This window comes from Suncus etruscus, chromosome 14 (assembly GCF_024139225.1).
Source record: "Suncus etruscus isolate mSunEtr1 chromosome 14, mSunEtr1.pri.cur, whole genome shotgun sequence".
In the NCBI taxonomy this organism is placed as follows: domain Eukaryota; kingdom Metazoa; phylum Chordata; class Mammalia; order Eulipotyphla; family Soricidae; genus Suncus; species Suncus etruscus.
In genome coordinates, this window is record NC_064861.1 from 51,327,802 (window position 1) to 51,352,780 (window position 24,979).

Genomic DNA, 24,979 nt, shown 5'->3' on the forward strand with positions numbered 1-24,979 from the left:
CTGAGAAAAAGGGAGGGGAAAGTGGAAAAGGGGGAAAGAAGGAAAACCCAAGACTGCCAGGTCCACACGAGAATGCCTGCATCTGTGTTACATTGGTGTCTCTAAAGCCTAGCTCAGGTCTGGCACCTGGAACTCAGCAAATTATAGGGGACTTGTAAAAATGGACAGAGGAGGGGCTGGAGAGATAAGCACAGCGGTGTTTGCCTTGCAAGCAGCTGATCCAGGACCTATGGTGATTGGCTCGAATCCCGGCGTCCCATATGGTCCCCCGTGCCTGCCAGGAGCTATTTCTGAGCAGATAGCCAGGAGTAAGCCCTGAGCACCGTGGGGTGTGGCCCAAAAACAAACAAACAAACAAACAAACAAACAAACAAAAATGGACAGAGGAACAGCGGTTGGGCAAACTGAGAAGGAAAGAGCAGGAGCTAAGAGGCCAAGGAGGAGCGAGCCCTCCCAACCTGTGTGTCGCTCTCCATGGTACTCAGCTCACTTGACTTGTTTTGAATCCAGCTTAGGTTAAGTGTCACCGCTCCCCATCCTAAAACAATGTGGCTTATAAAAAATTAAAAAAAGAAAACTCTCTGCGGGGATAACTTTTATTATCTGTTTTATAAGAATTGTTTTCCTAAAAACTCTCAAAATTTATCTAATCGAGTGGTTACAATCTTACTGGTCTGATTTGAAGTTCTCTTGCCAGTTCTATTATTTCTCTGTCAATGCAAAAATCATATTTTTTCTGTGGGGGATGACTCAAAGGAACAACATGAATGGTTTGCATACATGGGCCCAGAGCTTTCTACATGGTACCACATGGTCCCCTCAGCACCATATTGGGATTATGCTTTGGTACAACCAGTTGTATCCAAAAACAAAAACAAAAACCAAACAAATAAAAACATACACAAATTTTGTTTATGAAAGCAAGTGGTGTACCGGTAGGAAGAAATGTGCTTATTTTTCTATTCACAAGTTTCATGGCTTGGTATCTGTCCTGCAGGGAGGCGAACCTCGTCTTTTTTCTCTCCCCGACCACAGAGACAGCTACAGAGCCTCAAGGGTAAGAAGCTAGCAAGGGGCTGGATCCAGACTTGTTCTGATCACTAACCTAAGTCCAAATGTTCTTGGACAAATAAAGACCTGAACTGTGGGGACTTTTGCTTTAAGGAACAAATTATTGCTCTGTATCAGCAAAGGAACTTTATTCCTTTAATGTTTCTTGACTATATCAAACCTCTTGCTGAGGAAACATATTTCCAAGAGTTTGGGAATAAATTTGATTCTCTGGAAGAATATGCCAATGTTGTTAGATGGCATTACTCAGCAGGGAAAACTCTTCCTGATGAAAAAGAGAGGAAGCAATTATGACTCTACACAGATTCCACATGGATTCCAGCCTGTCATCCTTGGCAGAGTGGAGACTGGGAAACTGCCTATTTATGAGAAAGCATCACTTTCCCACATAGCCCTGTGGAGTTCAGAGATGGCAAATTCTGTACGACCTTGGGAAACTTTTCCCTGATCCAGCTCCACATTCTCATCTGTCTATTGTCATTTAGTCTCTGCCTTATAGAGATGCAGATCAAATACAGCATCTACTAGATATATGACTATTTCAATATATAACAATTATAGGGGCCAAAGTGATAATAGAGTGGGTAGTGTGTTTGCCTTGCACATGGTTGAAATGGTTTGATCTCTGATATCCTATATGGTAACCTGAGCTTCATCAGGAGTGATTCCTGAATGCAGAGCCAGTATTAACCCCTAAGCATCATTGTATGTGGCCTAATAAACCATACAAACAAAATTATAAAGAATATTTCAGTTCATCAGTCACATAAGGCATACTCAAGTTCATGGCCATGGGTGGTCAATGGCTTCCATAGTGGATGACACAGATAAAACTGTGACTGTCATCTCAGAGAGCTCTGTTAGACAGTGAAAACTAAGGTAAATGAAAACCCAGATCCTATAGTGCCAGCCTCTCTGCAGTACTTAGCCTTCCCTAGGAGAGAGATGAGAGATGCTGAGTTTTCCCCAGGCTGGACCCACATACACTGTATGCTCCTACCTTCTGCTCCACAGCTACAAATAGCACAATCTTAGACAATAGCAGCAGCTTTGCTTTTTAGATTTCCCTTCATGCCAGTGCAGGGTGTCTGACCTTCCACCACATCACTCAATCCTTCAGTCACTCCATGCACTACATATTTTCTTCATATTTTAGAAAAGGGAACTTGGAGATGTCATTGAGATAGTATGGAACTTAAAGTTTGCCTGACACACCAACAATTGATTCAGTCCCTAGCACCTCATATCGTCCCCTGAACACCACCAGGAGTAGATCCCTGAGCATAAAACCAGCAGTAAGTCCAGAACAGAGTGTCCTACCCACCTCCAAAATAGAACTTGGAGACTGAAGAGCGGAATGACTTGCCCAGAGCACTTTAGCATATTCATGTGGTTGAGCCTGAATTTAAGTAAAAAGGTTCACTTTTCCCTTTGCTGAGTAACACCCAGGTGCCTGCAAGCTGTCATCTTAGTTACTTATTTACTGTGGGCTGGTAGGTTGGCAGCCCCAAGGAATAGGTTTGACCCATCAGTCACTGGGCCAGACCAGTCAGTGTTTGTTTGATGTGTTCTTGCCAGAGCTTCAGACCTAGAGAGAAATGCCAGCCAGAAGAAAAAGACCCAACACAGAAGCCTGAGTCTCAGGTAGGACTCCACTGGGAGGGACGGCAGAGTGGGGAGAAGAACAAAGAGTAGAGCTATAAAAGGAGAGGACATATAGCCTGAATTAGGTGCATCTGTCAGATTAATAAGAATTGCTACAATTCTGGGGCCGGAGATATAGCACTGTGGTAGGGTGTTTGCCTTGCAAGCGGCAGACCCAGAACCAATGGTAGTTCAAATCCCGGCATCCCATATGGTTCCCCATGCCTGCCAGGAGCAATTTCTGAGCTGAGAGCCAGGAGTAACCCCTGAGTGCTGTGGGTGTGGCCTAAACAAACAAACAAACAAACAAACAAAAAGAATTTCTACAATTCTACAATAGTTCTTGTTTTCTTATATCCACTTCCTTTAAATTCCTTTGAAAGTCCTTGGGGCTGGAGTGATGATAGTACAGTAGATAGGGTACTTGCCTTATACATAGCCAACCCTGATTTGATTCCTGACACTGACTATGATCTCCTGAGCCCTGCTATGAGTAACGCCTGAGAGCTATTGGGTGTGGTTCAAAATCAAACAAAAAATTCCTCTGAAAGTCATATGAAATAGACAGTGTTATACCCATTGGATGGAAAGGAAAACTGGGTCTTAGGTAGGTTAAGTGACCCAAGACCCGCACACACACTATATATTTTTTTAAGTTTTGTTGCCAAACCCAGCAGTGTTCTGAGCTAGGAAGACTATATGAAATACCTGGATTCAAACCCCAGTAGGACGAAAATCCTAGTCTCTGTGCTGTCACTCCAGCCCCAACACCACCCCACAATATAAGATGATGCCAGTCTGTTGACTTCCTAGTTGTCAGCTCCTATATCTGGCAATAGTTTGCAGAACTAAAGGCTTGGTGGAGATTCCTGCCCTGAACACTGTCCCCCACTTCCACCCCAGGCTCCAGAAGTGTCAGCTTAGAGCCCGAGATGTGAAGATCCTCATTGCCTATCTCCAGGAGGCCCCGTGCCTCGAGGAAGTGGAGTGAGTATTGTGGGAAGGGCTGGGCAAAAAATGGGGCAGGATCTGGATGGCCTGAGCTTTGCATGGGTATATGGGGAAGTGCTGTACTGTCTCAACCAATCTTAGGGATCAGAACATGCAGCCACCTCACTGATGCAGACTGTTCACTGTTCTATGTTGCTCAGTAATTTTTAGAATAAAATATTGAATAACAAAGATGCTCAGACTCAGAGTAAGAAAATAGAAAAGCTTATAAAACAAGTAGAAGAGAATCATTCTCCAGTTGTGGAGGAACTTAGTACAGGACTATGTTAAGAATGGCTCATTTGTGTGTGTGTGTGTGTGTGTGTGTGTTTTAATAGGAAACTGCATCATTGTGTTACTTATCAAAGTCTCAAAGGATCCCCACTTATTTTTTGTAGATGACTTGTTAGGGCTAATTTATTTAGGTTCTAGATTTCACCATCTGCCCAGATATTGCCCTGTAATCTCTTATCATCTGGTGAACCCAAGGTCTGGGAAAGAATTTAAGGTTCTGGGAAGTGGTAAACTTCCCCAGTTTCTGAAATATCCTATAAATTCGCAAGGATCTTTAGAATATGTGATGGAGACAGTTAAATGAAGCTGCTTACAGTAGCTGGCAAGGAAAAACTGAGACATCCTCTTTCAGGTCTGTGTTCCACACACATCCCTTGGCCCCACAGTCTTCCAGAGGAAGTGACCCTCCCTTTACAGCCCAAGATATGTGAACTATATTCAGCTTCTGGGAAGACTCTTGGAAAGTTGGGGCTTGCTAGAGGTCCCATGAGACTTCTGGAGTGGAGAGCCCTGCTAACGATGTCCCAGGAGTTAGAAGAGCATGAAGGTGTGGTCCTGGTGGTGCCAGGATTGCAGGCTCACTCATGCATCACATGTATCATTTGCATCAGTGAAGGGACATGAGGTTCATTATGTATCGTGACCTTAATGAAAAGAAAGGTGAACTTGGGCTGGTGAGGTGGCACTAGAGGTAAGGTATCTACCTTGCAAGTGTTAGCCAAGGAAGGATCGTGGTTCGATCCCCTGGCATCCCATATGTTTCCCCCAAGCCAGGGGCAATTTCTGAGCACTTAGCCAGGAGTAACCCCTGAGCATCAAACGGGTGTGCCCCCGACCAAAAAAAAAAAGAAAGGTGAACTTAAGGATGTGCACACATACCAGCTAGAAACTGTCCTTTTGAGTTCCTCTCTTATCAGAAGGACTCTTAAGTCTTTGGTCCCAGTTCTGGGACTAAGAGATAGTCCAGAACTTAGGGGTGCATCTACCCAAGTTTGATTCCCAGCACCACATAGTCCTCCTGAACATCACTGGGTACAGCCTTGGAGACTCTGGTGTGGTCTAGGTAATTCCCAATTCTTTCAGTCCCAGGCAGCACCCCATCCTTGGCCCCTGCAGAGAACTGCCCAGAATCATAATTGGGGCCACTAGAGTCTCCTGGGTACTGCTTGAGATGCCAAAACCAGGAAGTTGGGTTTTGGTTCTGGGCATTCATCCCTTCAGTTACTTTCTACACTGCTATGCTAGGAACATCTCTCCTAATTCGCTCTCACTATCGAACCCCTAATTTTCCTACTAGTTAGAACAAATCAAAGAAGCTTTCTCACCCCCCCCAGTCTTAGTCACAGGCCCTTAAATTTATGAAATTTAAGAAAGAAGCACCTCAGCAAGTCATAGCATAAATATAGAGAAATGATAGAGGATGGGTCCTGAAATCAGGGGCCTATGTTCAAACCTCAGCTCCTCTAGAAGCAGAGCTCATTAGCAAGGTGACAGAAGTTAACAGTAGAGTCATGGTCATTATAGAACTGTCAAGGGCAGCACCAGGCATGTGACCTGCCTGCCAGGTTCATTCATGTTAAGCTTGGCACTTGGAATAAGGTCAGTGAAGGGCTGTGTGAATGCCAGGCCTTGAAGGGGATCTGAACCTAGCAATCTTAGCCATGGGCCTCTGTCTTAGCCTCTCAGAGAACCATCTGGAAGATGAAGGCTGCCAACTGATGGCAGAAGCTGCAGCTCGGTTGCACATCACTGGGAAGCTGGAGTGAGTATCCCCCACTGTAGTCCCCCAAAATGTGCTACTGTTCCCACCACCCCATCTTCTATGACCCATTGAGTTGGGATGTCCTCTCAGACCTTACCTGCACTCTGGGCTGAGCCACAGTCTTAGCTCCAGTTCTTCATCCCCTGATATGTGCGTGTTTCTTGCACTTGAATGGCTCATGTTCCAGTTTGTCCTTCCAGCAGACCTGGGGTGGAGTTGGTCATTGCCCAGGTGCAGTAGTGGGCAGAGTGGCTGAGGGATGTAGGGGAATAGGGTGGGGGAGCTACATTGGGATAGAGGAGAGGAGTGTGGAGTGGTAAGATGGAAATAAAGGGGAACAGGCTATCAGATGTGCTGTGATATTTGGTGAAGAGGTGTTTGCCTGAAATATGTTGGGGTCTGAGAATTAAGTATTGGCTGGATAGATGACAGTGGGGTGGAACTTTGACATATTTTACTTAAAATCTTACTTTTTTTGTTTGTCTTTGGGTCATACCCAGCAGTGTTCAGAGGTTACTCCTGGCTCTGCAGTCAGGAATCACTTCTGGTAGTAATCAGGGGGCCTTATGGGGTCCCCAGAATCTAACCCAGATCAGCTACATGCAAGGATTACTGTGGCCCACTCCTACTTTTTTTAGACCAATCATACATGCAAAGCACATACCCTACCACTGAGCTACCTTCAGGGTACTTCCAGCTACCTCCAGACCTTGACTTTGGATATAGATCTTGGTTGTGCCACTTGGTGACCATGTAGCCCAGGAAAGCCACTGAGTGACCTGTGTCTCAGATGAGATGAATGTGGTGATTATTGTACCAACTAGGACAGTGAGGCACAGAAAAGCTATCACAGTGGGTGGGTTCGAGCTGCTCTGGCCAGAGATCCCGGGACCCTGGTCCAGCTCATCCAGTGGGTCACACTTCTTGGAGACCCACATATTAAGAACCCTAGACACCCAAGAGGAAGAGCCATCAGGAGGGGGCTGGGGCTGTATAGGCAGGCCTCTAGCCACCTCCTCTGCCTCCCTGTTTCTACAGCCTTAGCAACAACTCACTCTCCATGTCGGGTCTACACTACATGCTGCGAGCGGCCAGTGGGTGCCAAATGCTGGTGGAGCTGTACATCAGGTAAGTAAGATCTTCCACTATGCCTGCCAGGCAGGGCTCCTGGCCTGTCCCATCATTCTTTCCTGGGAATTCTGGCTTCATGACTTGGGGACCTCCCTCCCCTTGCTCTGTTACTAGCTGATCCAAATGTGGTGGCCCACACCTTCTACCTCCTAGGACTCACAGGTCACAACCCACCTTCTTCCCACAGGAGTGGCCTGCACAGGAGTGGGGACACACATGCACATACACACATGCTCTCCTGCTTCCCATGATCTATGTCAACTCCTGTCCTAATCTATGTTCCTCATCCCTTCTTGGTTTGTCCTGAGGTCACATGTCTGAGGGATCAGGTGATGTGTGACCTGCTTTCCCACACATAAGCTCAGGTTCTGTGTCTCAGGCACCCACCCTGAGACATGGTCTATCTGTGTTTGTCTCAGTCAGTGTGAGTCTAGAAGCTGAACAGTAAAGGCCAGGGGTTCCCTTAGCTCAGGAGGGGCCTCCCCCTCCCCATTTAAAAGTCCCCTAGAGGGCCTGGAGAGATGGCACAGCGGCGTTTGCCTTGCAAGCAGCCGATCCAGGACCAAAGGTGGTTGGTTCGAATCCCGGTGTCCCATATGGTCCCCCATGCCTGCCAGGAGCTATTTCTGAGCAGACAGCCAGGAGTAACCCCTGAGCAACGCTGGGTGTGACCCAAAAAGAAAACAAAAAACAAAAACAAAAACAAAAACAAAACAAAACAAAAATGTCCCCTAGAGAAGAAGATCAAGTCAGAGAGAGAACAAGTTTCCCAGGTACAACAAGAAGCCTCCTTGGATCAGTGCATACTGATAGAGTGCACACACCCACCATGGATTCTGAAGGATTCTTCCCTCATTTCCTGAAACACTCACAAGAGCTTGGACTTAGCAGAGAGTTGTTTCCTTGAGGGAAAACTGGGAGTGACTTAAGTAACAGGAACAGTCAGACAATGCTTAAATAAACAGCTACACTTAGAAAGAAGAACTTAATAAAGCCATAAAAGTTAATGGCATAGGGGCCACAAGAATAGTACAGTGGGTAGGGCACCTGTCTTGCAAGCAGCTGGCCTGGGTTCCATCTCTAACACCCCATATAGTCCTCAGAGTCCTGCCAAGAGTGATCCCTGAGCACAAAGCCAAGAGTGAGTACTTCCGGGTATGGCCTCCAAAACCAACCAATCAAATAAATAATGGCATACATCTTTAGGATAGAGAGATATAGACATACAGGGTTTTTTCCACACCCAGCCATGCTTGGGCACATTCTAGACCAGTCCTTTGGATTGATTCTCACTCTCAGCACTACTAGGGAAATTACATGGTAACAGTATCAAAGTTGGGCCTCCTGCATGCAAGACATGAGCTCTAATCCTTTGGTCCCTCTCCCTGAATCTAATTCTTCATTTTTCTATTATAAAACTTTTCAGACTTGTTCATGGCTAGGGAGATGGTATCATGGTCAATCCGTTTCCACCAATAATTTCCACATGATGCCACCTTTGTTCCATGGATCCCTTGATACACTAACTTTCTAGAAAGAAAGACAGAAAATTCACTATAATTAAAATTTGTTTGAAGGATCCACTGCAGAGCATTATTATAGACACCTCAATGGGGTGGGAGACATGTGGGTGGTTTTGTATTTTCTTAAAACTTGGCTCCTGCCTCTGAGCTCACCAGAGAAGTGAGCTATGGTGGTGAGACTTTGCAAAAGCCACAAGGGGGAGCCCTTGATGTGGAGTCTCGGGCCATTGATAAGGCTTGGCCATGAGGTCACCACTGAGTGAGGGGGACCCGTGGGCCCTGAGAACTCTCAGTCCCCAGCTTCACCAGTCTGCTGGAGGTTAAGAGGGTGTCAGCCCATCACTAAATCAGCTTAAAGATCTTTCAAAGGCTTCAAGACCAGGAAGCTAAGACTGCTGAAACCAGTTTGAAATGCTCCTGAAATTTAGCAAAAGAGCTTATGAGCCAGGGCCTGGAAAATGATGCAGGGTGACAGCATAGTTCAAATGGTGGCAAGCACGCCTGTTTCTTCACTTTGATACCCACATCTCTCACCACTGGGTGTGATCCAGTGGCCATAGTGCAGCTATAGTAGGGCCTGGGCTAAAAAAAATTCAAGAAAAGGAAATGGTTTGTGACTCTCCTTCCTCTCTTCTCTCTCTGCAGCCTTCTGCACAGTGCTGTGGTCTTCTCCTTTGCACCAAAGCTGAAAGAGTCAACAGGACCCCAGAAACGGTAGGGCCCCACCCTATCATCAGCTAGCCACCGTCCCTGGGCTCCAAAGCTGATGATCCCATCCAGCTGTCACAGAGGTGTGGCCAGCCCACACGGGCATAGGAAACAAATCGGTTCTTGAAGATGCATTCCTAAAGGGAAGCCTGCCCTGCGCCCCTCCTAATTGCCCAAGTGGTGCATAAGAGACTGAGTGAAGATGGTACACAGGGGCAGAGCCCAAGAGAACCAGGCGGTTTAGCACAAACCCAAACTCCTGCTCTGAGTTTGGCTGGTTCACGCCTGGCAATCCTCAAGGGTTACTTGTGGCTCAGGAATTCCTTCTGGCCGTGCATAGGAAATGCTGGGGACTGAACCCAAGTCAGTCAGGTTCAAGACAAATGCCCTACCCACTGTACTATCACTCCAGCTCCTAACACCAATCTTTTTGAGGATGTTTGCTTCCTCCAGAGTGCCTTCCTGAATAGCCCCAGCCTAGCACATGCACACACTCAGCTGTTTCCTTCTCAACAGTCATATGCTCTGTAATGTCAAGTCATTGATGGCTGGACTAGAGATGGGCTGTTGGCCATAGCAGCCCTGAGGAGAAGGAAGGGGAAGATATGAGCAATGTCCACGTCCTAGGTTCACTGAACACTTATTGGCCCCACACGGAGATGGGGCCCATCCATCCTTATGGTGAGGGGCTAAGGGACTAGTCTCAGGGGCACAGTCAGGAGTCAGGAAGTCTATATGGAACTGAGCCTAATGGTCTCTCTGCTTTACAGAGACTACTGGGCAGGAGTTGCGGGTGGATACAAACACAGTGGACAGGGGTCACTTAGCCCCCACTTTGTGTGTCTCTTTCAGAGAATTTCTCTACAGTCCCCAGATACAGTCTGAGCTGCCTACCTGCACCCGAAAAATCAGGTACTATGGTCCCTGCAGGCCCAGAGTTCCAGCCTGCTCTCTGGAAGCATGGACTGTACAGCTGGGAGAGGGACTTGGGCTTCCACCTCCAATTTCCTGCCCAGCTCAGTACTGAGCTCAGTACTGTGACTTCCTGACTTCCAGCAGCTGGCACTTGTGGGAACTCTGGATGGAGAGTGGAAAGTCCATCTGTCCTAGTGATGGGGCAGGGACCAGGGGATTTATCATGGCCCCTCCACAGCACCCATATCTCTCTTTCCTCTAAAACCATTGCCTGAACCTCCCTCCAGCCTCTCTCTCCTTTTTGTCCATAGATGGTTTTTATCTTTTCCCTTTCCTTTGCTTTTGTGATGATGGGGATCTCACACCGGGTGACGCTGCTCTCATCCTTCACTTTGGTGCTCCTAGAGGGCCACATCTTTCATTGTGGCACTTGCACACATTCTAGCTGTTCTAGTTGTCCTGGCTCATTGGGGTCACACACCCATGAGTTGGGGTTACTGCAGTGCCAGGGATGGTGGACAGCAAGGTCACATGCAGTACCCCTCGGATGGAACTTATGACCTCATATTTGCAAAGCAAGTGCTCTGAGCCTGGGCTTCTTATTCCATTCATGACCCCTTTTCTCCCAAGAAATATGTATATTATCCCAGGTGTATGAGATACTGATATTTTTTAAGAACCGTAAGTTCAAAGTGATTTTTTTATAGACTTTCCACATGTAGTTTCATGGCCCCATGGTATGAGAGACCTCTTTCCACTCCTCATCTTTTCTCTTTCTCAGGCTCCATCCCTCCATGTCTGTCTTCAGTGCTATCTGTGCTGCTAGCATCCTTGTCCTCTTCACTGTCTCTTTCTCTGACTCTTCTCTGACCATGTGCTGTGGACTGAATCCCCTCTATGTCCCAGGCACACCCCAGGCCCCCTCCTTGAGCCTCACTCTGCCAGTTAGGGGGTGCGGACCTTTGTGCCTGGCAGGAACTCATCTCTGCCCCAACCCTGCAGGCTGACACACTGTGACCTGCAGGCCAAGCACCTGGAGCAACTGTGCAAGGAGCTGGAAACAAGCGGCTGCTGGGGTGATCTGGAGTGAGTATGGTAGGGATGGGACGGCAGGAGGTGGGGTCTGTGGGTGTCAGGGGGATTGGGTCTTGGTATTGGTAGTTGCTTTTAAAATTTCAATCTGCGGGCCTGGAGAGATAGCACAGCGGCGTTTACCTTGCAAGCAGCCGATCCAGGACCAAAGGTGGTTGGTTCAAATCCCGGTGTCCCATATGGTCCCCCATGCCTGCCAGGAGCTATTTCTGAGCAGACAGCCAGGAGTAACCCCTGAGCAACGCCGGGTGTGGCCCAAAAAACAAAATAAAATAAAATAAAATAAAATTTCGGGGCCGGAGAGATAGCATGGAGGTAAGGCGTTTGCCTCTCATGCAGGAGGTCATCGGTTCGAATCCCGGCGTCCCATATATGGTCCTCCCGTGCCTGCCAGGAGCAATTTCTGAGCCTGGAGCCAGGAATAACCCCTGAGCACTGCCGGGTGTGACCCAAAAACCACAAAAAAAAATAAATAAATAAAATAAAATAAAATAAAATTTCAACCTGCAAGTGTTTTCTCACTAACTCAGGAGCCCTTAGACAGTCAGTGGATGCTGTGACTCTTCCCTCTAAAATTCCCCCCACATTTGACTCCCCAAGAAACCTCAGGGGTTGCCATCCTTGGCCAGGCCATTTCCTAAGGAAATTACATGACTCTGTGGGAGGTAGTGGTGATGAGGAAAAGTTTCTGCCCATCCAGGCTGCTAACCTTCCGCCCATTTCCATTTTCTCCCAGCTTTTCTAGCAACTCTCTGGGAGACAAAGGTGCTGCCCAGCTGGCTCATCTGCTCCCAGCTCTAGGGCCCCTTCGGTCTGTGGAGTGAGTATTTGGGAAAGCCTGGGATGCTTCATCAGTCAAGGGGCTTGTGTGTGCGAATGTGTAAAGATGTGTGCATGTATATAGGAATGAATGTGTGTATGTGAGAGTGTGTGGGAGTGTATTTGGGTGTGTGTATATATTTGGAAGTGTATCTGCATGTATGTGGGGGTGCATGTAATATGGAAGTGTGTTGTGTGTTGTGTGTGGAGGATGTGTGCATATGTGTGAAGGTGTGAGTGAAGGTTGTGTAAGTGTGGGTGTGTGTGAACTCCCCAGATTTATCACAGACAGAGAGAAACAGTAGGCTCTTGTCTCAGGTCTATCACTATCATGTGTTATGACAAGGGCAAGACCTTGGTAGCAAATGGAAAACAGGTAGATGTGGGCCAGGGACATAACTCAGTGTTGAAACATAGGGCTGAGGCTCTGAGTTCTATTCTTGCATGAAAGCAAACCTACATCAGACCACAGGGACAATCCAGGGGTTAAGGACCTTGCTTTGCCTTAACCTGTGTCAATACTAATTTGATCACACTGTTCCCAGGTGTGGACAAAAACATACCTGAGAAGGAAAAAACAAACAAAAATACCTTCACCAAAACCCACCCCTTTTTGGGTGATGGGAAATTTGGGGCTATTTCCCCAAAGTAAGTGCTCAACACTTACTCCTACCTCTGTGCTCAGGGATCACTCCATAGTACTGGGAATCAAATTCAAGTCAGCCATGTGCAAGGTTCCCTACTCACTGTTCTATCTGTCTAGCTTCTCTTTCCACTTTTGTTTTGGTTTTTTTTGGGGGGGGCACACATTCAACAGTATTCAGGTTTAATCCTAGTTCTGTGTTCAGTAATCACTTCTGGTGATCTCAGGGGACCATATGAGGTGCCAGGGACCAAAATAATGTAGGTTGCATGCAAGGACATCACCCTACCTGCTGTACTCTTGCTCCAGCTCTGTTCCCACTCTTTGTTTGGTTTGTTGTTGTTGTTGTTGTTTGTTTGGGATCACACCCGGCAGCATTCAGGGGTCACTCCTGGCTCAATGCTCAGAAATAACTCCTGGCAGGCTCAGGGGACCATATGGGATGCCGGGATTCGAACCACCATCCTTCTGCATGCAAGTCAAATGCCCTACCTCCATGCTATCTCTCCAGCCCCATGCTCCCATTCTTTGAATAAGAGCCTCACATTTTCATTTTGCACTGGGCATGCCACTTTTGTCAAGCTGGGAAACTGAGCACAGCTCTGGCCCCCAAAGTTCAGCGCTCCCCAGATTCATCATAGACAGAGGGAACCAGTAGGCTCTTGTCTCAGGTCTATCTATCACTGTCATACATTATGAAAAGGGCAAGACCTTGCCTTGTCTGGTCTTCAGTTTTCCCATCTGTACAATGGACAGTCAGAATGGCATTTCCTCTCCATATGGGGGTTCCAGCATCTGACATCAGGGATGGCTACACCCTGACCAGATGTGGGTGGTCTGAAGTTCTGGGAATGCCCACATCACCCATTTTCTCAGTCTCAGCAGGAACGGCATGTCACTGAAAGCTGTGTTTTTATTGGCTCAGTGTTTCTCTATTCTGCAGTGGCCTGTCCTCCTGGACATCCGGTGAGTGTGCCCCTAGCCTCACAAGCCATCAGCCCCTGGGTCCCTTCTCTGTCACCTTCACTGTGAGGCTGCCTCAGTACCAGAAATGTAGGGTTCAATGAGAATGGCATAAGTGTCTGCAGAGAGAATGAATAAACTAAAAAGAACCATCAAATGAAGGAATGAATGGATATAGCAGGGACACTCACATTACCAGATTCACTCTGTGACACAATCAATGCTCCCTTGCTCTCTGCATTATTCTCAGAGAATCAATTTGGTTATGGTCCACACTTGGCAGTGCTCAGGAACCCCTCCTGGAAGCAATTCCTAGATGGAATTGGGGTCCTGCATGCCTAGCATGTACTCTAGCCCTTCTAGCTATCTCTCCATTTCCATGTATTCAGAGACTTAAGAAAACTTGGATCGTCTTGGGAGGCCATGGGGTTCTCAGAGACCCACCCTGATGGGTCCTGATTGGTGTGTGCAGATGGGAGAGGGAGAGGGTCAGAGCAGATCAAGTGCAGAGGGACCAGCATGAGCTGCACAGCTGGGCATGAAAGACACCACCCTGGGCTCAGATGACACCAGTTGGTCTTTCGAGGGCTCCCCAAGAATGGCTGGAGCTCTAGCAGACATACCAGCTTTAGATCCAGATTCCCATGTACCTTCTGTAAATCGTTCCCTAAGTCACTTACCCTGCTGTTGTCTGAAACAGGGGCAAGAATTCTTCCTGGACCCCAGGCTTCTTGTGTGAATCACAGATTGTATCTGTAGCATGCTTTGTCAGTGTCTTAACAGCCATGGGTATGCTGCCTTCATTCCCTGTCTCTGTTTCTGTTTCATTCATTCACTGCCATGTCTGTGGGTTCTGTTTCATTCATTCACTGCCATGTCTGTGGGTTCTGTTTCATACATTCACTGTCATGTCTGCTGCTTTACCTCATTCCTTCACTGTCATGTCCACTGGTTCTGCTTCATTCATTCTCTGCTGTGTCTTCTGGTTCTGCCTTGTTCATTCACTGTCATGTTTTCTGAGTATGATGACAGTAGGCCCCCACTGGCAGATGTGTCAGAAGGTAGGCAGTTGTTTTGCCTTCTCAGCATTGTCCTTCTCTCTGCCCCCAGCCTCGAGAGCCAGCATATCAGCCTAAGAGGGGACAGAAGAGACAGGTGAGGACGGAGGGTCCTGGAGGGTTCTAGTTTTCTGCAGAGATCCCTGCCTTGGGTTCTTTACTGACCCCATTAGCCCTCAGGTTACTGGCCTTAGAGCTGCCCTTCTGGTGATGTGAAAGGGTGCTGCAGAGTGGGAGGCTTAAGGGGAGTAGTGGACTTGGGGGCCCTGGGAGGCTCTTCAGTTGCTGCCTTCACCCTCCTACTGCCACAGTAGAGAAGCTGAGGACATTGGCCTTCTGGAAAGTTCCTAGCTCTGCAGCAATAGACAGAAGTTAGTTCTTGGTGGCCCTTTTCCTCCCCTAAGAGTGGCCATGTGGCCTGGGGTGGGATACACAGAGGGAAGCCTGATGCATCCCACTTGTCAGGATGGTGCTCCACTGTCTGAAGAGCACAGTCAAGAGCCAGCAGAAGACACAAACTTTGCTTCTGGCTCAGATCTTCATACCTAAGGACTCTGTTTTCTTAAGCCTCAAGAATCAAGGGTCAAATCATAAGGAGCAGGTGGGGCAGAGAGGAGGAGCTGGTTCCTCACTCCCCGACCACCCAGGTGTGTCCTGAGCCTCTCTCTACTACTCCCCTCCCCCTAGCCTCAGTTTCCCTGCCTGTAAGCAAAGGACTGTTCTGGGACCTGGAAATTTAAGCCACTAGAGCTCCTTCCTGCCCTGACTTCACAGTCTGATTTCCCAAAGTGTGTGATTTGAGCTGATAGCAAATGGTTCCCCTTCCTGCAGGGACCTGGTGGTAGCTCCTGGATCTTGGCCAGTGCTTCCCGTGGGCACCCAAGTCTTGGGACTCAGATCCTGCACCTCTAGGAGCTTCTGGTACTGTCTCATCCCTGGCTTATTTGGGGCAACCATTGTGGGAGAAAGGCGAGCCTGGAGGAATAAGGCTGGGGATCAGGAACTCACAGAACCAGATGACTAGAGAGAAGGGGAGAGAATCGGGGGACTGGAGAGGAGGGACACTACAGAGAGAACTGGTGCTCTGGATCTCAGCTGTGTTCTGAGACCTTGACACCCCTTGATGTGCTAAGGCCAGAGCAGGGTGTGCCAGGAGCTGGGGAAGAGCATCCAGGCAGAGGCTTGTATGTAAAGGGTGTGAAATCAAGGCACGGTCCATTGTGGGAGGAAGAAAGAGGCCAGGGCAGGGCAGACAGGTTCCCCCTTAGCCTGTGAACCATGGCAGCTCTACAACAGAAAGGGTGTCAGGTTTGCTTTCTGCAGGGATGAGTCACTTGCAGAGAAGATGATGGGGGCAGAGGAGTCAGAGGATGATGGAGTCAGGAGGGGAGAGATCACAGGAGCCTGCAGGAAGGAATTGGGGGTTCATGGAAGAGATGGAGCTAAACTTGTGTCTGATGAAAAGAGAGGGAGTGGGGCAGGGGTAAGGGGAATGCTCTCTGATAGTCCTTATCTGGACTCATTTTCAGCCTTGGGGAATGTCAGCTGGAGCCCTGGAGCCTGCGCCACCTTTGTGACTCGCTGAAATCATGTCCAGGGCCCCTGGAACTCAGGTAAGAGATGGGCAGCGGGAGCACCTGACCAGTGCCCAGGAAGAATAATGGTTAGAGCCTTCCTGGCCTTGCCCCCCTGACCCCCAGTCACCGCCCCAACTTGGGGAATCCCTATAGGATCTAGTTCTGGACACCCCCCCTCAGGCATTTCACACCTCTCACTGAGAAACAACACCAGCCTAAGGGACACCTCGTCCACGAAACTTGTGGCTTCTCCTGAGGGTCCTTCTTTGGGGCCCCCCATTCTGGGCAACTGGCTCTTCCAGAGCAGCTGTTCTGTTGTCAGAGGCTGAACTTGAAACAAGGAGTCCATCTTGGCCTCTCAGATCCCAGCTCTGTCCTGCCACATCTGTTGCCCTTTTGCTCCTGCTGTTGTTGTTCACTTATTTTTTTGTTTAGAAAATTTTAATAAATTGTAATTGAGCCATCATCAGATACAAGGAGATGCAAATCATAACAACAGTGAGGTATCATCTCATACCACAGAGACTAATACACATCACACACACACACACACACACACACACACACACACACACACACAAAACCCTTGGGGCTGGAGAGATAGCATGGATGTAGGACATTTGCCTTGCATGCAGAAGGATTGTAGTTCGAATCCTGGCATCCCATATGGTCCCCTGAACCTGCCAGGAGTGATTTCTGAGCGTAGAGCCAGGAGTAACCCCTGAGCGCTGCTGGGTGTGACCCAAATACTAAAAATAAAAAACAAACCAACAAAAACCTCAAGAGCAATCAGGCTGGCACAGATGTGGGGAAAAAGGGACTCTCATTCACTCTGGTGGGAGTGTCCACTAGTCCAAACATTTTGGAAAACAATATGGAAATTCCTTATGAAATTAGAAATTGAGTTTGTGTATGACCGAGCAATATCATTCCTCAGAATATACCCTAGGGGCCCAAAAACACAGTGCAGAAAAGGCCTCTGCACTCCTATGTTCATTGTAGCACATTCACAATAGCTGGAATTTGGAAACAATCCAAGGGCCTGAGGACAGATTAGTGTCATCGTTTTTTTACAAGTTTCCTTCAGGATGATGAAGCTCAGTGGAAGGAATGGAGTATTTTGCATGTGGGAGGCTAGATTTGATCACCAGCACTGCATGATCCTTTGAGCACTACCAGGAGTGAACCTCAGGCATACAGCAGGGAGTAACCCCTGAGTACTCCCAAGAATGGTCCAGCATTATAAAAAAAAAATGGAAAAAAAGAGGGGAGAGATAGTACAGTGGTTAAGACACCTGCCTTCCATGTGGCCAATATCAATTCTATTCCCAGTACCACACGGTCCCCTGAGCATCATCACCTGAAGTGACCCTTGAGCACAGAGCTGGAAGTAAGCCCCAGACACCACCAGCTGTCACCCAAAACCTCCTTCTACTTATCATATTCGCAGGTCACCCAGCCTCCAGCTTTCTTGTCCACCCGCATGTCACATGTATTTGTCCTGCATCTGTGTCCACAGCCACCACACAGACCATGCATGGCAATCCCACATCATGGTCACCTTTGTGCTTCCTATTGACTGCTCTTTATTTACTCTGACCCCCATCCCAGATGCCCTTGAAACTGCCAACAAGCTGTCTGCCCATTCTGATCACTTGGGTGTCCATTCTCCTGCTTTCTCCAAAGCCCAGCACATGGGGGACACTGAGGGATGGTTGTCACTATTTGTCACAACTGTTTGATCTTAGTGGTAAAATTTCTGCAATCAGTCTTTGTCTTGCAACAGAAACCTGACATGCACCTACCTATTATTTGGAAACATTTCCTAGATGCCTTATCATTCAGCAATGGAAGCTCTTTCAGTCTGCATCACTAAGAGAGAAGTACTCTTGGGGTCTGAGAGATAGCCCAGTGAGCAGGGCACATGCTTTGCATCCAGGAGTCCTGGGTTCCAGAAGTCCCTGCCATCACATGCTCTCCTGCGCACTGCTGGGAGTGACCCCAGAGCACAGAGCCAGAGATAGACCCTGAGCACCACCAAGCATGGTCCCAAAACAAACCACTGTAAAAGATAAGAACAAGGGCCAGAGAGATAGCATGGAGGTAAGGCATTTGCCTTGCATGCAAGGTGGTTCGAATCCCGGCATCCCATCTGGTCCCCCGAGCTTGCGGGGGGCTATTTCTGAGCATAGAGCCAGGAGTGGCCCCTGAGCACTGCCAGGCGTGACCCAAAAACCAAAATAAAATAAAATAAAATAAAAAAATAAGAACAATCCCCACAGAATCATTTCCAGATTTAGACTTTGCCTTCCATCTCAATCCCACCATTGCTGCCCCCTTTGCTTATGTGCATTTTTGGTATTCCTTGTGCAGTGTTGTAACGTTCAGGAGAAACAGAGAGGGGCTGGAGTGCTAGGACAGCGAGCAGGACACTTGCCTTTCACACAGCCATCTAAGGTTCAATTCCCAGCAACCCATATAGTTCCCCAAGCCTTGCCAGTAGTGATTTCTGAGCATTGCCTGGTGTGGTCCCAAAACAAAAAACAACAAAAGAAAGTTAAAAAAAAATCCCAGTGACCCAACACAGCTTGTGCATTTGGAAGGTGGTAGGAAAGCATTGGGGAGGCATTCGCACATGTCCTGCTCCCAGAACCTGAGACCCCAGGCCAAGGTAATGAGAAGCCCTGACTCTGACTGCCCCTCCAACTATTCTCAGGATCCCACTACCCCTGCCAGGAAACAGGAAACACACCAGACAGAGGGAGTGTCCATGCATACTGCAGCAGAGAAACACTTGCACTAGGCTTATTCCAGCACTTCCTGGGAATATGCCTTCCAGTATCCTCCAGCCTCAAGGACACCGCAAGGGTCCTGTTTTGGGGCAGGTGGTCCCAGTGTAGGCCCAGCTCCGGAAGCCTCTGGCTGCTCCGATGTCTGACCATCCACACTCATACTGAGACTCCTTCACAGATTCTCCTGCAGCAGCCTGAGCACCCAGAGCCTGGAGAAGCTGCTGCACTGCCTGCCCAGGCTGCCCCAGCTCTGCCTGCTGCGGTAAACACCCTCCTCAATCCCTTCTGCCCTCTCTGTCCCCCACCCCCATCCCCTCTGCCTGACTCTGTCCTCTTCTGTTTCCTCTGCCCTCCCTCCACCCAAGAGTGCCGTGGCTTCCAACTTCTTCACAGGGGCAGTTAGAGTCCCTCCCAGCCTCAGTTTGCACATCTGACAGAGGGGATGAATATTTCCCCACCCCAGGGCTGGAAATCAGGCAGTGGTTGTCACTCTTTGTGCCCAAACCTGGGCCAGGTGAAAGTAGACAGAAGTGAAAAGCATCAGAACATTAGGGGTAGAGACTGCTCAGAGGGCTGGAGCAGCAGCTCATTTGCAGGAGTCCCGGGACTACTCTCCTCCCCAAAGAATATTTTGTGTTCAGGATTTTAGGTGCAACTATAGAATCCAGTGTTTTTTGTTTTTAATCCAGTGTTTGTTAAATAGGAGTTATTAGTTCTTTTTGTAAATCTGCCAGAGATTTCTGTAGAACCCCTGCCCCCACCTTACCTCCATCAACCCCCTGCACCCCCAGCACCTAGCATACACATCGAATGGGTCCAAGACCCAGGGCTCAAAAACCACTGCAGAATAGGAGGCTTCACTCCTCCCTTCCTGGGAAGGTCACCCCTTCTGGAGAGGGACCGTCCAGAGATAGCCGGAAGATGGAAGACGAGTCACATCCACTTTAAAGGTCACCCCCATCTGGGGATGGAGAACTTCTGCAGCACCCTCCAAGTATTTAAAGCTGTTTTCTAAATTCAGCTCAGACCAGCTAGAATTCAAAAAGGATTTACTTTAAATATTCCTCTAGCAGGGGGTGGGGGGAAACAGCTGTGGCTGAGATGGAAAAATACAAGAAATGAAATTATCATTAATAACAGCCACAGAAGCCCCGTGCTAAGGATCTGGGGTGCCTTGAGTCCCATATCTCTGGGATCTCATCTGGCCCTGAGTCCTGTCTGGGACAGGGAGAGGAGACATCCCAGAGTGAGCACTGTGGTGACTCTCTAGGCACCGAGGCACACAGTACTCCCTGCCAGAGGTGGTGGGTGAGGAGCTGCAGGTCCATGTGAATGGCAGGGCCAGGAGGTGGTACAGAGGCTGAGCAGAGCCTTTATATGCTCTGACACCCCACACTCTCCTGAGCATCACAGAAGCGACCCTGAGCACCAAACTAGGAGTATCCCTGAGCACCTCCAGGTCTGGCCCCTGACTCTAACCATGACAACAATAATTATGATGATGCTAAGAATTTGAGCAGCTAGAATGCCTCAGCATAGAGACAGGCAAGGGAGATAATACAAACATCCAGGGTCGGGGAGATGGAGCAGTGACCAGGCAGCTGCAAGCCCTGGACCTCAGCTTCCACATCTGATAAGAATATTCCCCATGGGGCAAGGTGGCGCTAGAGGTAAGATGTCTGCCTTGCAAGCACTAGCCAAGGAAAGGACCACGGTTCAATCCCCCGGCATCCCATATGGTCCCCCCCAAGCCAGGGGCAATTTCTGAGCGCGTAGCCAGGAATAACCCATGAGCATCAAATGGGTGTGGCCTGAAAAACCAAAAAAAAAAAAAAAGAATATTCTCCACCCCAGCCCAGGGTGCGGCTCAGGCCCTGCATATGGCTCAGCCCAGTTGGATCCTGACACTGAATATGGTCCTCCAGAATGATCTCTGGGCACAGTCCCCCATCTCTCAAGCATCCAAAGCAGCAGCTTTGGTGTGCCAAGGTCTGTGGCATTGCTGAGAATGCACAGGGCATTCTCTAGCATTCCTGAGTCTCAGTGCTGAGTTGAGGCTGCTGCTGCCCTAAATCACCCCCATACCTCAGCAGCAAGAACTTGCCTAGAGGAGTCAGAGAGATAGCACAGCGGTAGGGCATTTGCCTTGCACGAAGCCAATACAGGACAGATGGTGGTTCAAATCCTGACACCCCATATGGTCCCTTGTGCCTGCCAGGAGCAATTTCTGAGCGCAGAGCCCCTGAGCACTGCCGGGTGTGACCCAAAACCCCAACCAAAAAAAAAAGACTTGCCTATAGTGTCAGTGGGCATTGATTGCATGGGATAAGCCCTCAGAGCGCCCTGAGTGGAAAGCTTATAGTCATGAACCTTGTTCCTGTGGAAACAGAGTGAGGTTGAAAGAGGTTCAGTGACTTGTCCAAGGACACACAACTGAGACTTGAACTTCAGGGGCTCCTGATCCTCCCAGGAATGTTGTCACCTGAGCCCCTGCTTCTTCCTGGGTGCCTTTGTTGTCCTACCCAACTCTACTGGCCTTTGGCTCCTACTTCTCCAGCCTGCCCTAGTCCTTTATCTTTCTGTCTCTGTCTCTGTTTCTGTCCCTGTCTCATGTGAGATCCTGGCCCTCTTTTGCAGACTGAGCCAGGAAGAGAGACTATTGCCACAGAGCCTCTTCCTGCTGGCCAGCTTCTTCAGCCAATGCCCACGAGTCCAGAAGGTGGATCTAAGGTGAGCATCCTTTGTTCCCCACCATTGGTCTAGTCTTAGAGATCGTGCCTGGTGGGCCTGAGGGGCAGGAGGAGGATGTAAGGCAAGATGAAGGCTGGACTGGCTTCTGGAGGAAGGTTTATATCCCCAGTATCCCCCTGAGACCTGGTCTGGGTGGCTGACGCCCTGTTGTTGCTCTAGGTCCCTGCAGCACTTGACTTTGCACTTCCGGTCCAGTGAGGAGCAGGAAGGCGGGAGCTATGGGTAAGTCCCTCAAAGACTCGCTGACAGCCTGTGGGAACTGGGGTGGTCCTGACTCCAGGGCAACGCAAGCAGAGGTCATATGGAGAACATTTTCTCATTTCCTGCAGCATGAATGGGAGAAGGCTTGGCCTAGCTTGGTGTCTGCCCAGCCTGTGCCTTTTTATTCCAGCTCTACCCTGGCACCCTCCTCCATTCCCACAGTTGTGAAGAGAGAGCCCTGGCAGGACTTTTGCAGGATTCCCTGGGTGGTATAAGCATAGGGGTCCTCAGACCTGCAGGTCTGTGCTGCTGCTGGGTCTGGGCCTGTCTCTGCCGCAGTAGGAGAGGTGGAAGACAGGCAGGCTTGGGGGTCCTTTGGGGGTATTTCAGGGTTTTCCAGGGACCACTTGCTGTTCCCACTCATGAACTGGATCAAGGGAGCTTCAAGAGCTTATTGTTTTTGTTTTGTTTTGTTTTGTTTTTTTGCACATCTGCAAATACCCATTCTAGCATCTTCTCTTAGCCTCCCAGCCTGTTCCCCCAGCACTAAAGGTGCATCTGGGACCCAAACAGCGCAGCATCTTTCCAGCCCAGAGACCCACAAGCTTTTTCTATAAATGCCTAGTTGTATATATTTGGGGTTGTACCCCCTGAACCATAATTCTGCTGCAACTATCCATCTCTGCCAGTGTGGCTTGAAACAAGACAGAGCAGCAACCATCAGAGCCTGCATGATGTTCAGTGCTCCCTGGTTCATTAGCCACTGCTAGCTGTCCTTCTCTGTCCAGGCCTTTCCTAGGCTGACTAGGTGCCATCAGCAACAGTCCTCAGCTAGGGCACCCTCCCCTTTTCCCTTCCCTGTCCACTCCCTGTGCCTGCCCAGTGCCACACTCCTCTAGCCTGAATTTGTGTCAGTCCCGTGAAGAGTTAGACCAGGGGTCTCAAACTCAATTTACCTGGGGGCCGCAGGAGGCAAAGTCGGGTTGAGGCAGGGCTGCATAAGGATTTTGCTTACCGAATATTCCCAATAAAAATTGCATTAGTAAGAAAAAAATCACAAAAAGTCGCATTAAACATTTGCATACCCCGAACGGAACTGCTCGGGGTATGCGAATGTTCAATGCGATTTTTTTCTAAGTAATGCGATTTTTATTGCGATTATTCGGTAAGCGAATAATTGCAAATACTGCGATATTTGAAGGTCAGCCGAGGACCACAAAATGTTGTACGGAGGGCCGCAAATGGCCTGCAGGCCACGAGTTTGAGACCCCTGAGTTAGACCCTTGGAGTTTCGACTTCAGTCTGGGCCAGGTTCTAGCAGTCTTCTCATGAGCTTCTCAAAGAGACCTTCATGTGACTCATGGAGGAGAGTACTTGGAGCATGTGCCTGCTAGATGGTTCTATCCCCTCCTACCAGAGGAGGAAGAGATGGGGGAGAGGGGATTGGGTACTACCAGGTGGTTCCAGCTTAGTGGAGACACAGTGGGATGGGCCATGGCTGGGTGAGTGTGGAGACTCATCATCCCTTCCCTGCCCACCTTGCTGTCTAGGCGGTTCACAGACTGTGGCCTCAGCCAGGAGCATGTGGAAAAGCTGTGCAGGTTGCTGAGCAATTGTGAGGACCTCAGGCAGCTGGAGTAAGTGGACAGGAGCAGGGAAGTGTATACTTATGCATGCATGTGTGTGCACAAACAAGCATGTATGCATATGTGTACATGAGCATGCACCTGTGTCTGTGTGTTTGACAATGTACTAAGCAGTGACAGGAGGTGCTGGTGGCTGCAGTAGTCCTCCTGGTGTTAGCACTGGTGTATCCTGAATGGAGGGGGTGGCAGTGGAGGGGAGAATGCTCATGCAAGACTGGGAACAGCCTGGGGCTTAGGGGTCATGCCTGAGCCCCTTTCTCACTTCTTACAGCCTCTCTGCAAACCAGCTAGGGGACGGTGGGCTCAGAACCCTCCTGGAGTACCTGCCCCAGCTGCCACTTTCAGGTTCACTGGAGTAAGTGACAGGAGAGCAGCTGCCAGTCTTATTCTTCGGGGTCCAGAGCAAGGCAACCTAAAGAAGCCCAGAGACTGGAGCTGACCTCACAGACTGCCTTACAGGGGCAGGAGTAGGCTCTTCCTCCCTGAAAGCACTCCATTTAGCTTACATCCTCCTCTTCATCTGCCTGGGGAAGAGATAGAGACTGTGCCAGGCACCAAAGAAGTGCCCTGCTTGAGGAACCCCTTAGTGAAGGGGGGGCCCCCAAAGCACTACAGGCCTTCAGCTATCCCATTCCCTGCCCTGAGTTCCTCTGGCCCAACTGAGCAGACAGATTTGGAGATGCCCCAGAGAAGCAATTGTCTCCGAATGTCATCTGCACCCATCCCCTAAATGCTGGTGACCCTAGATGCTGGCCTGTCTTGTGCCCTGCCCTACTGGTCATTCCAGCACAGCTGACACAAATGCAGGGCCTGGTGTCTGTCCTGCCCCTAGTCCTAGGAGTTCCCTCCTAAGCCCTAGAGAACCATCCTCCCAGGTTACAACTAGAGGGTCCCCACTGCAGTGTCCCCTCCCTCCTGAACCTCAGTTCTCCTCCAGTCTCAGCCGTAACAGATTCACACAAGAAGCTGCCCTGGACCTGGTGGATGTGCTACCTGTCTGCCTGAGAGTGCGGGAGGCCTCAGTGAGGTGAGAAGGGTCGGAGGTTGGCTACTGGGGAGTAGAACTCAGTTCTGCCCTTGGACTCTTCAGCTCCATTCTCTAACAAGGCTAGAGGTAGGGAAGACAGAATCTGTCCAAATGAGTTGGGGTGGGGGCTCTGGGGGTAAGTCCTTCATCTGCAGCCTCTACCTCCCTCTCTGCGGGTTCAGTCTTCTGCTCTGCCCCACGTTCCCCTCCTCTCAGTTTCCTGGCCCATCTCTCTGCAGCATGGACTCTGAGCAAAGATTCCAGATCCACTTCAGCCCAAGAGAGGAGGCTGGGAAGACAGTGAGGTAACTTCTGGTGGATGATTGGGGCAGAGGGAAGCAGTCCCTGCCCTGCCTGGGACTGTGTTTCACA

General features: G+C 49.2%; 1 protein-coding gene across 1 annotated transcript in view; it reads left to right on the forward strand.

Annotated features, from left to right (window-relative positions):
• Positions 1 to 24,979, forward strand: part of NLRC5 (NLR family CARD domain containing 5) — a 57,994-nt gene that overhangs the window by 13,106 nt on the left and 19,909 nt on the right. The window contains 18 exon segments of the mRNA XM_049787402.1: positions 998 to 1,057; positions 2,650 to 2,715; positions 3,619 to 3,702; positions 5,678 to 5,761; positions 6,800 to 6,889; positions 9,061 to 9,134; positions 9,978 to 10,035; positions 11,041 to 11,124; positions 11,867 to 11,950; positions 13,469 to 13,558; positions 16,143 to 16,226; positions 19,161 to 19,244; positions 21,620 to 21,712; positions 21,893 to 21,955; positions 23,485 to 23,571; positions 23,852 to 23,935; positions 24,518 to 24,607; positions 24,847 to 24,912. Of these exon segments, the coding sequence (XP_049643359.1) occupies positions 998 to 1,057; positions 2,650 to 2,715; positions 3,619 to 3,702; positions 5,678 to 5,761; positions 6,800 to 6,889; positions 9,061 to 9,134; positions 9,978 to 10,035; positions 11,041 to 11,124; positions 11,867 to 11,950; positions 13,469 to 13,558; positions 16,143 to 16,226; positions 19,161 to 19,244; positions 21,620 to 21,712; positions 21,893 to 21,955; positions 23,485 to 23,571; positions 23,852 to 23,935; positions 24,518 to 24,607; positions 24,847 to 24,912 (1,425 nt within the window).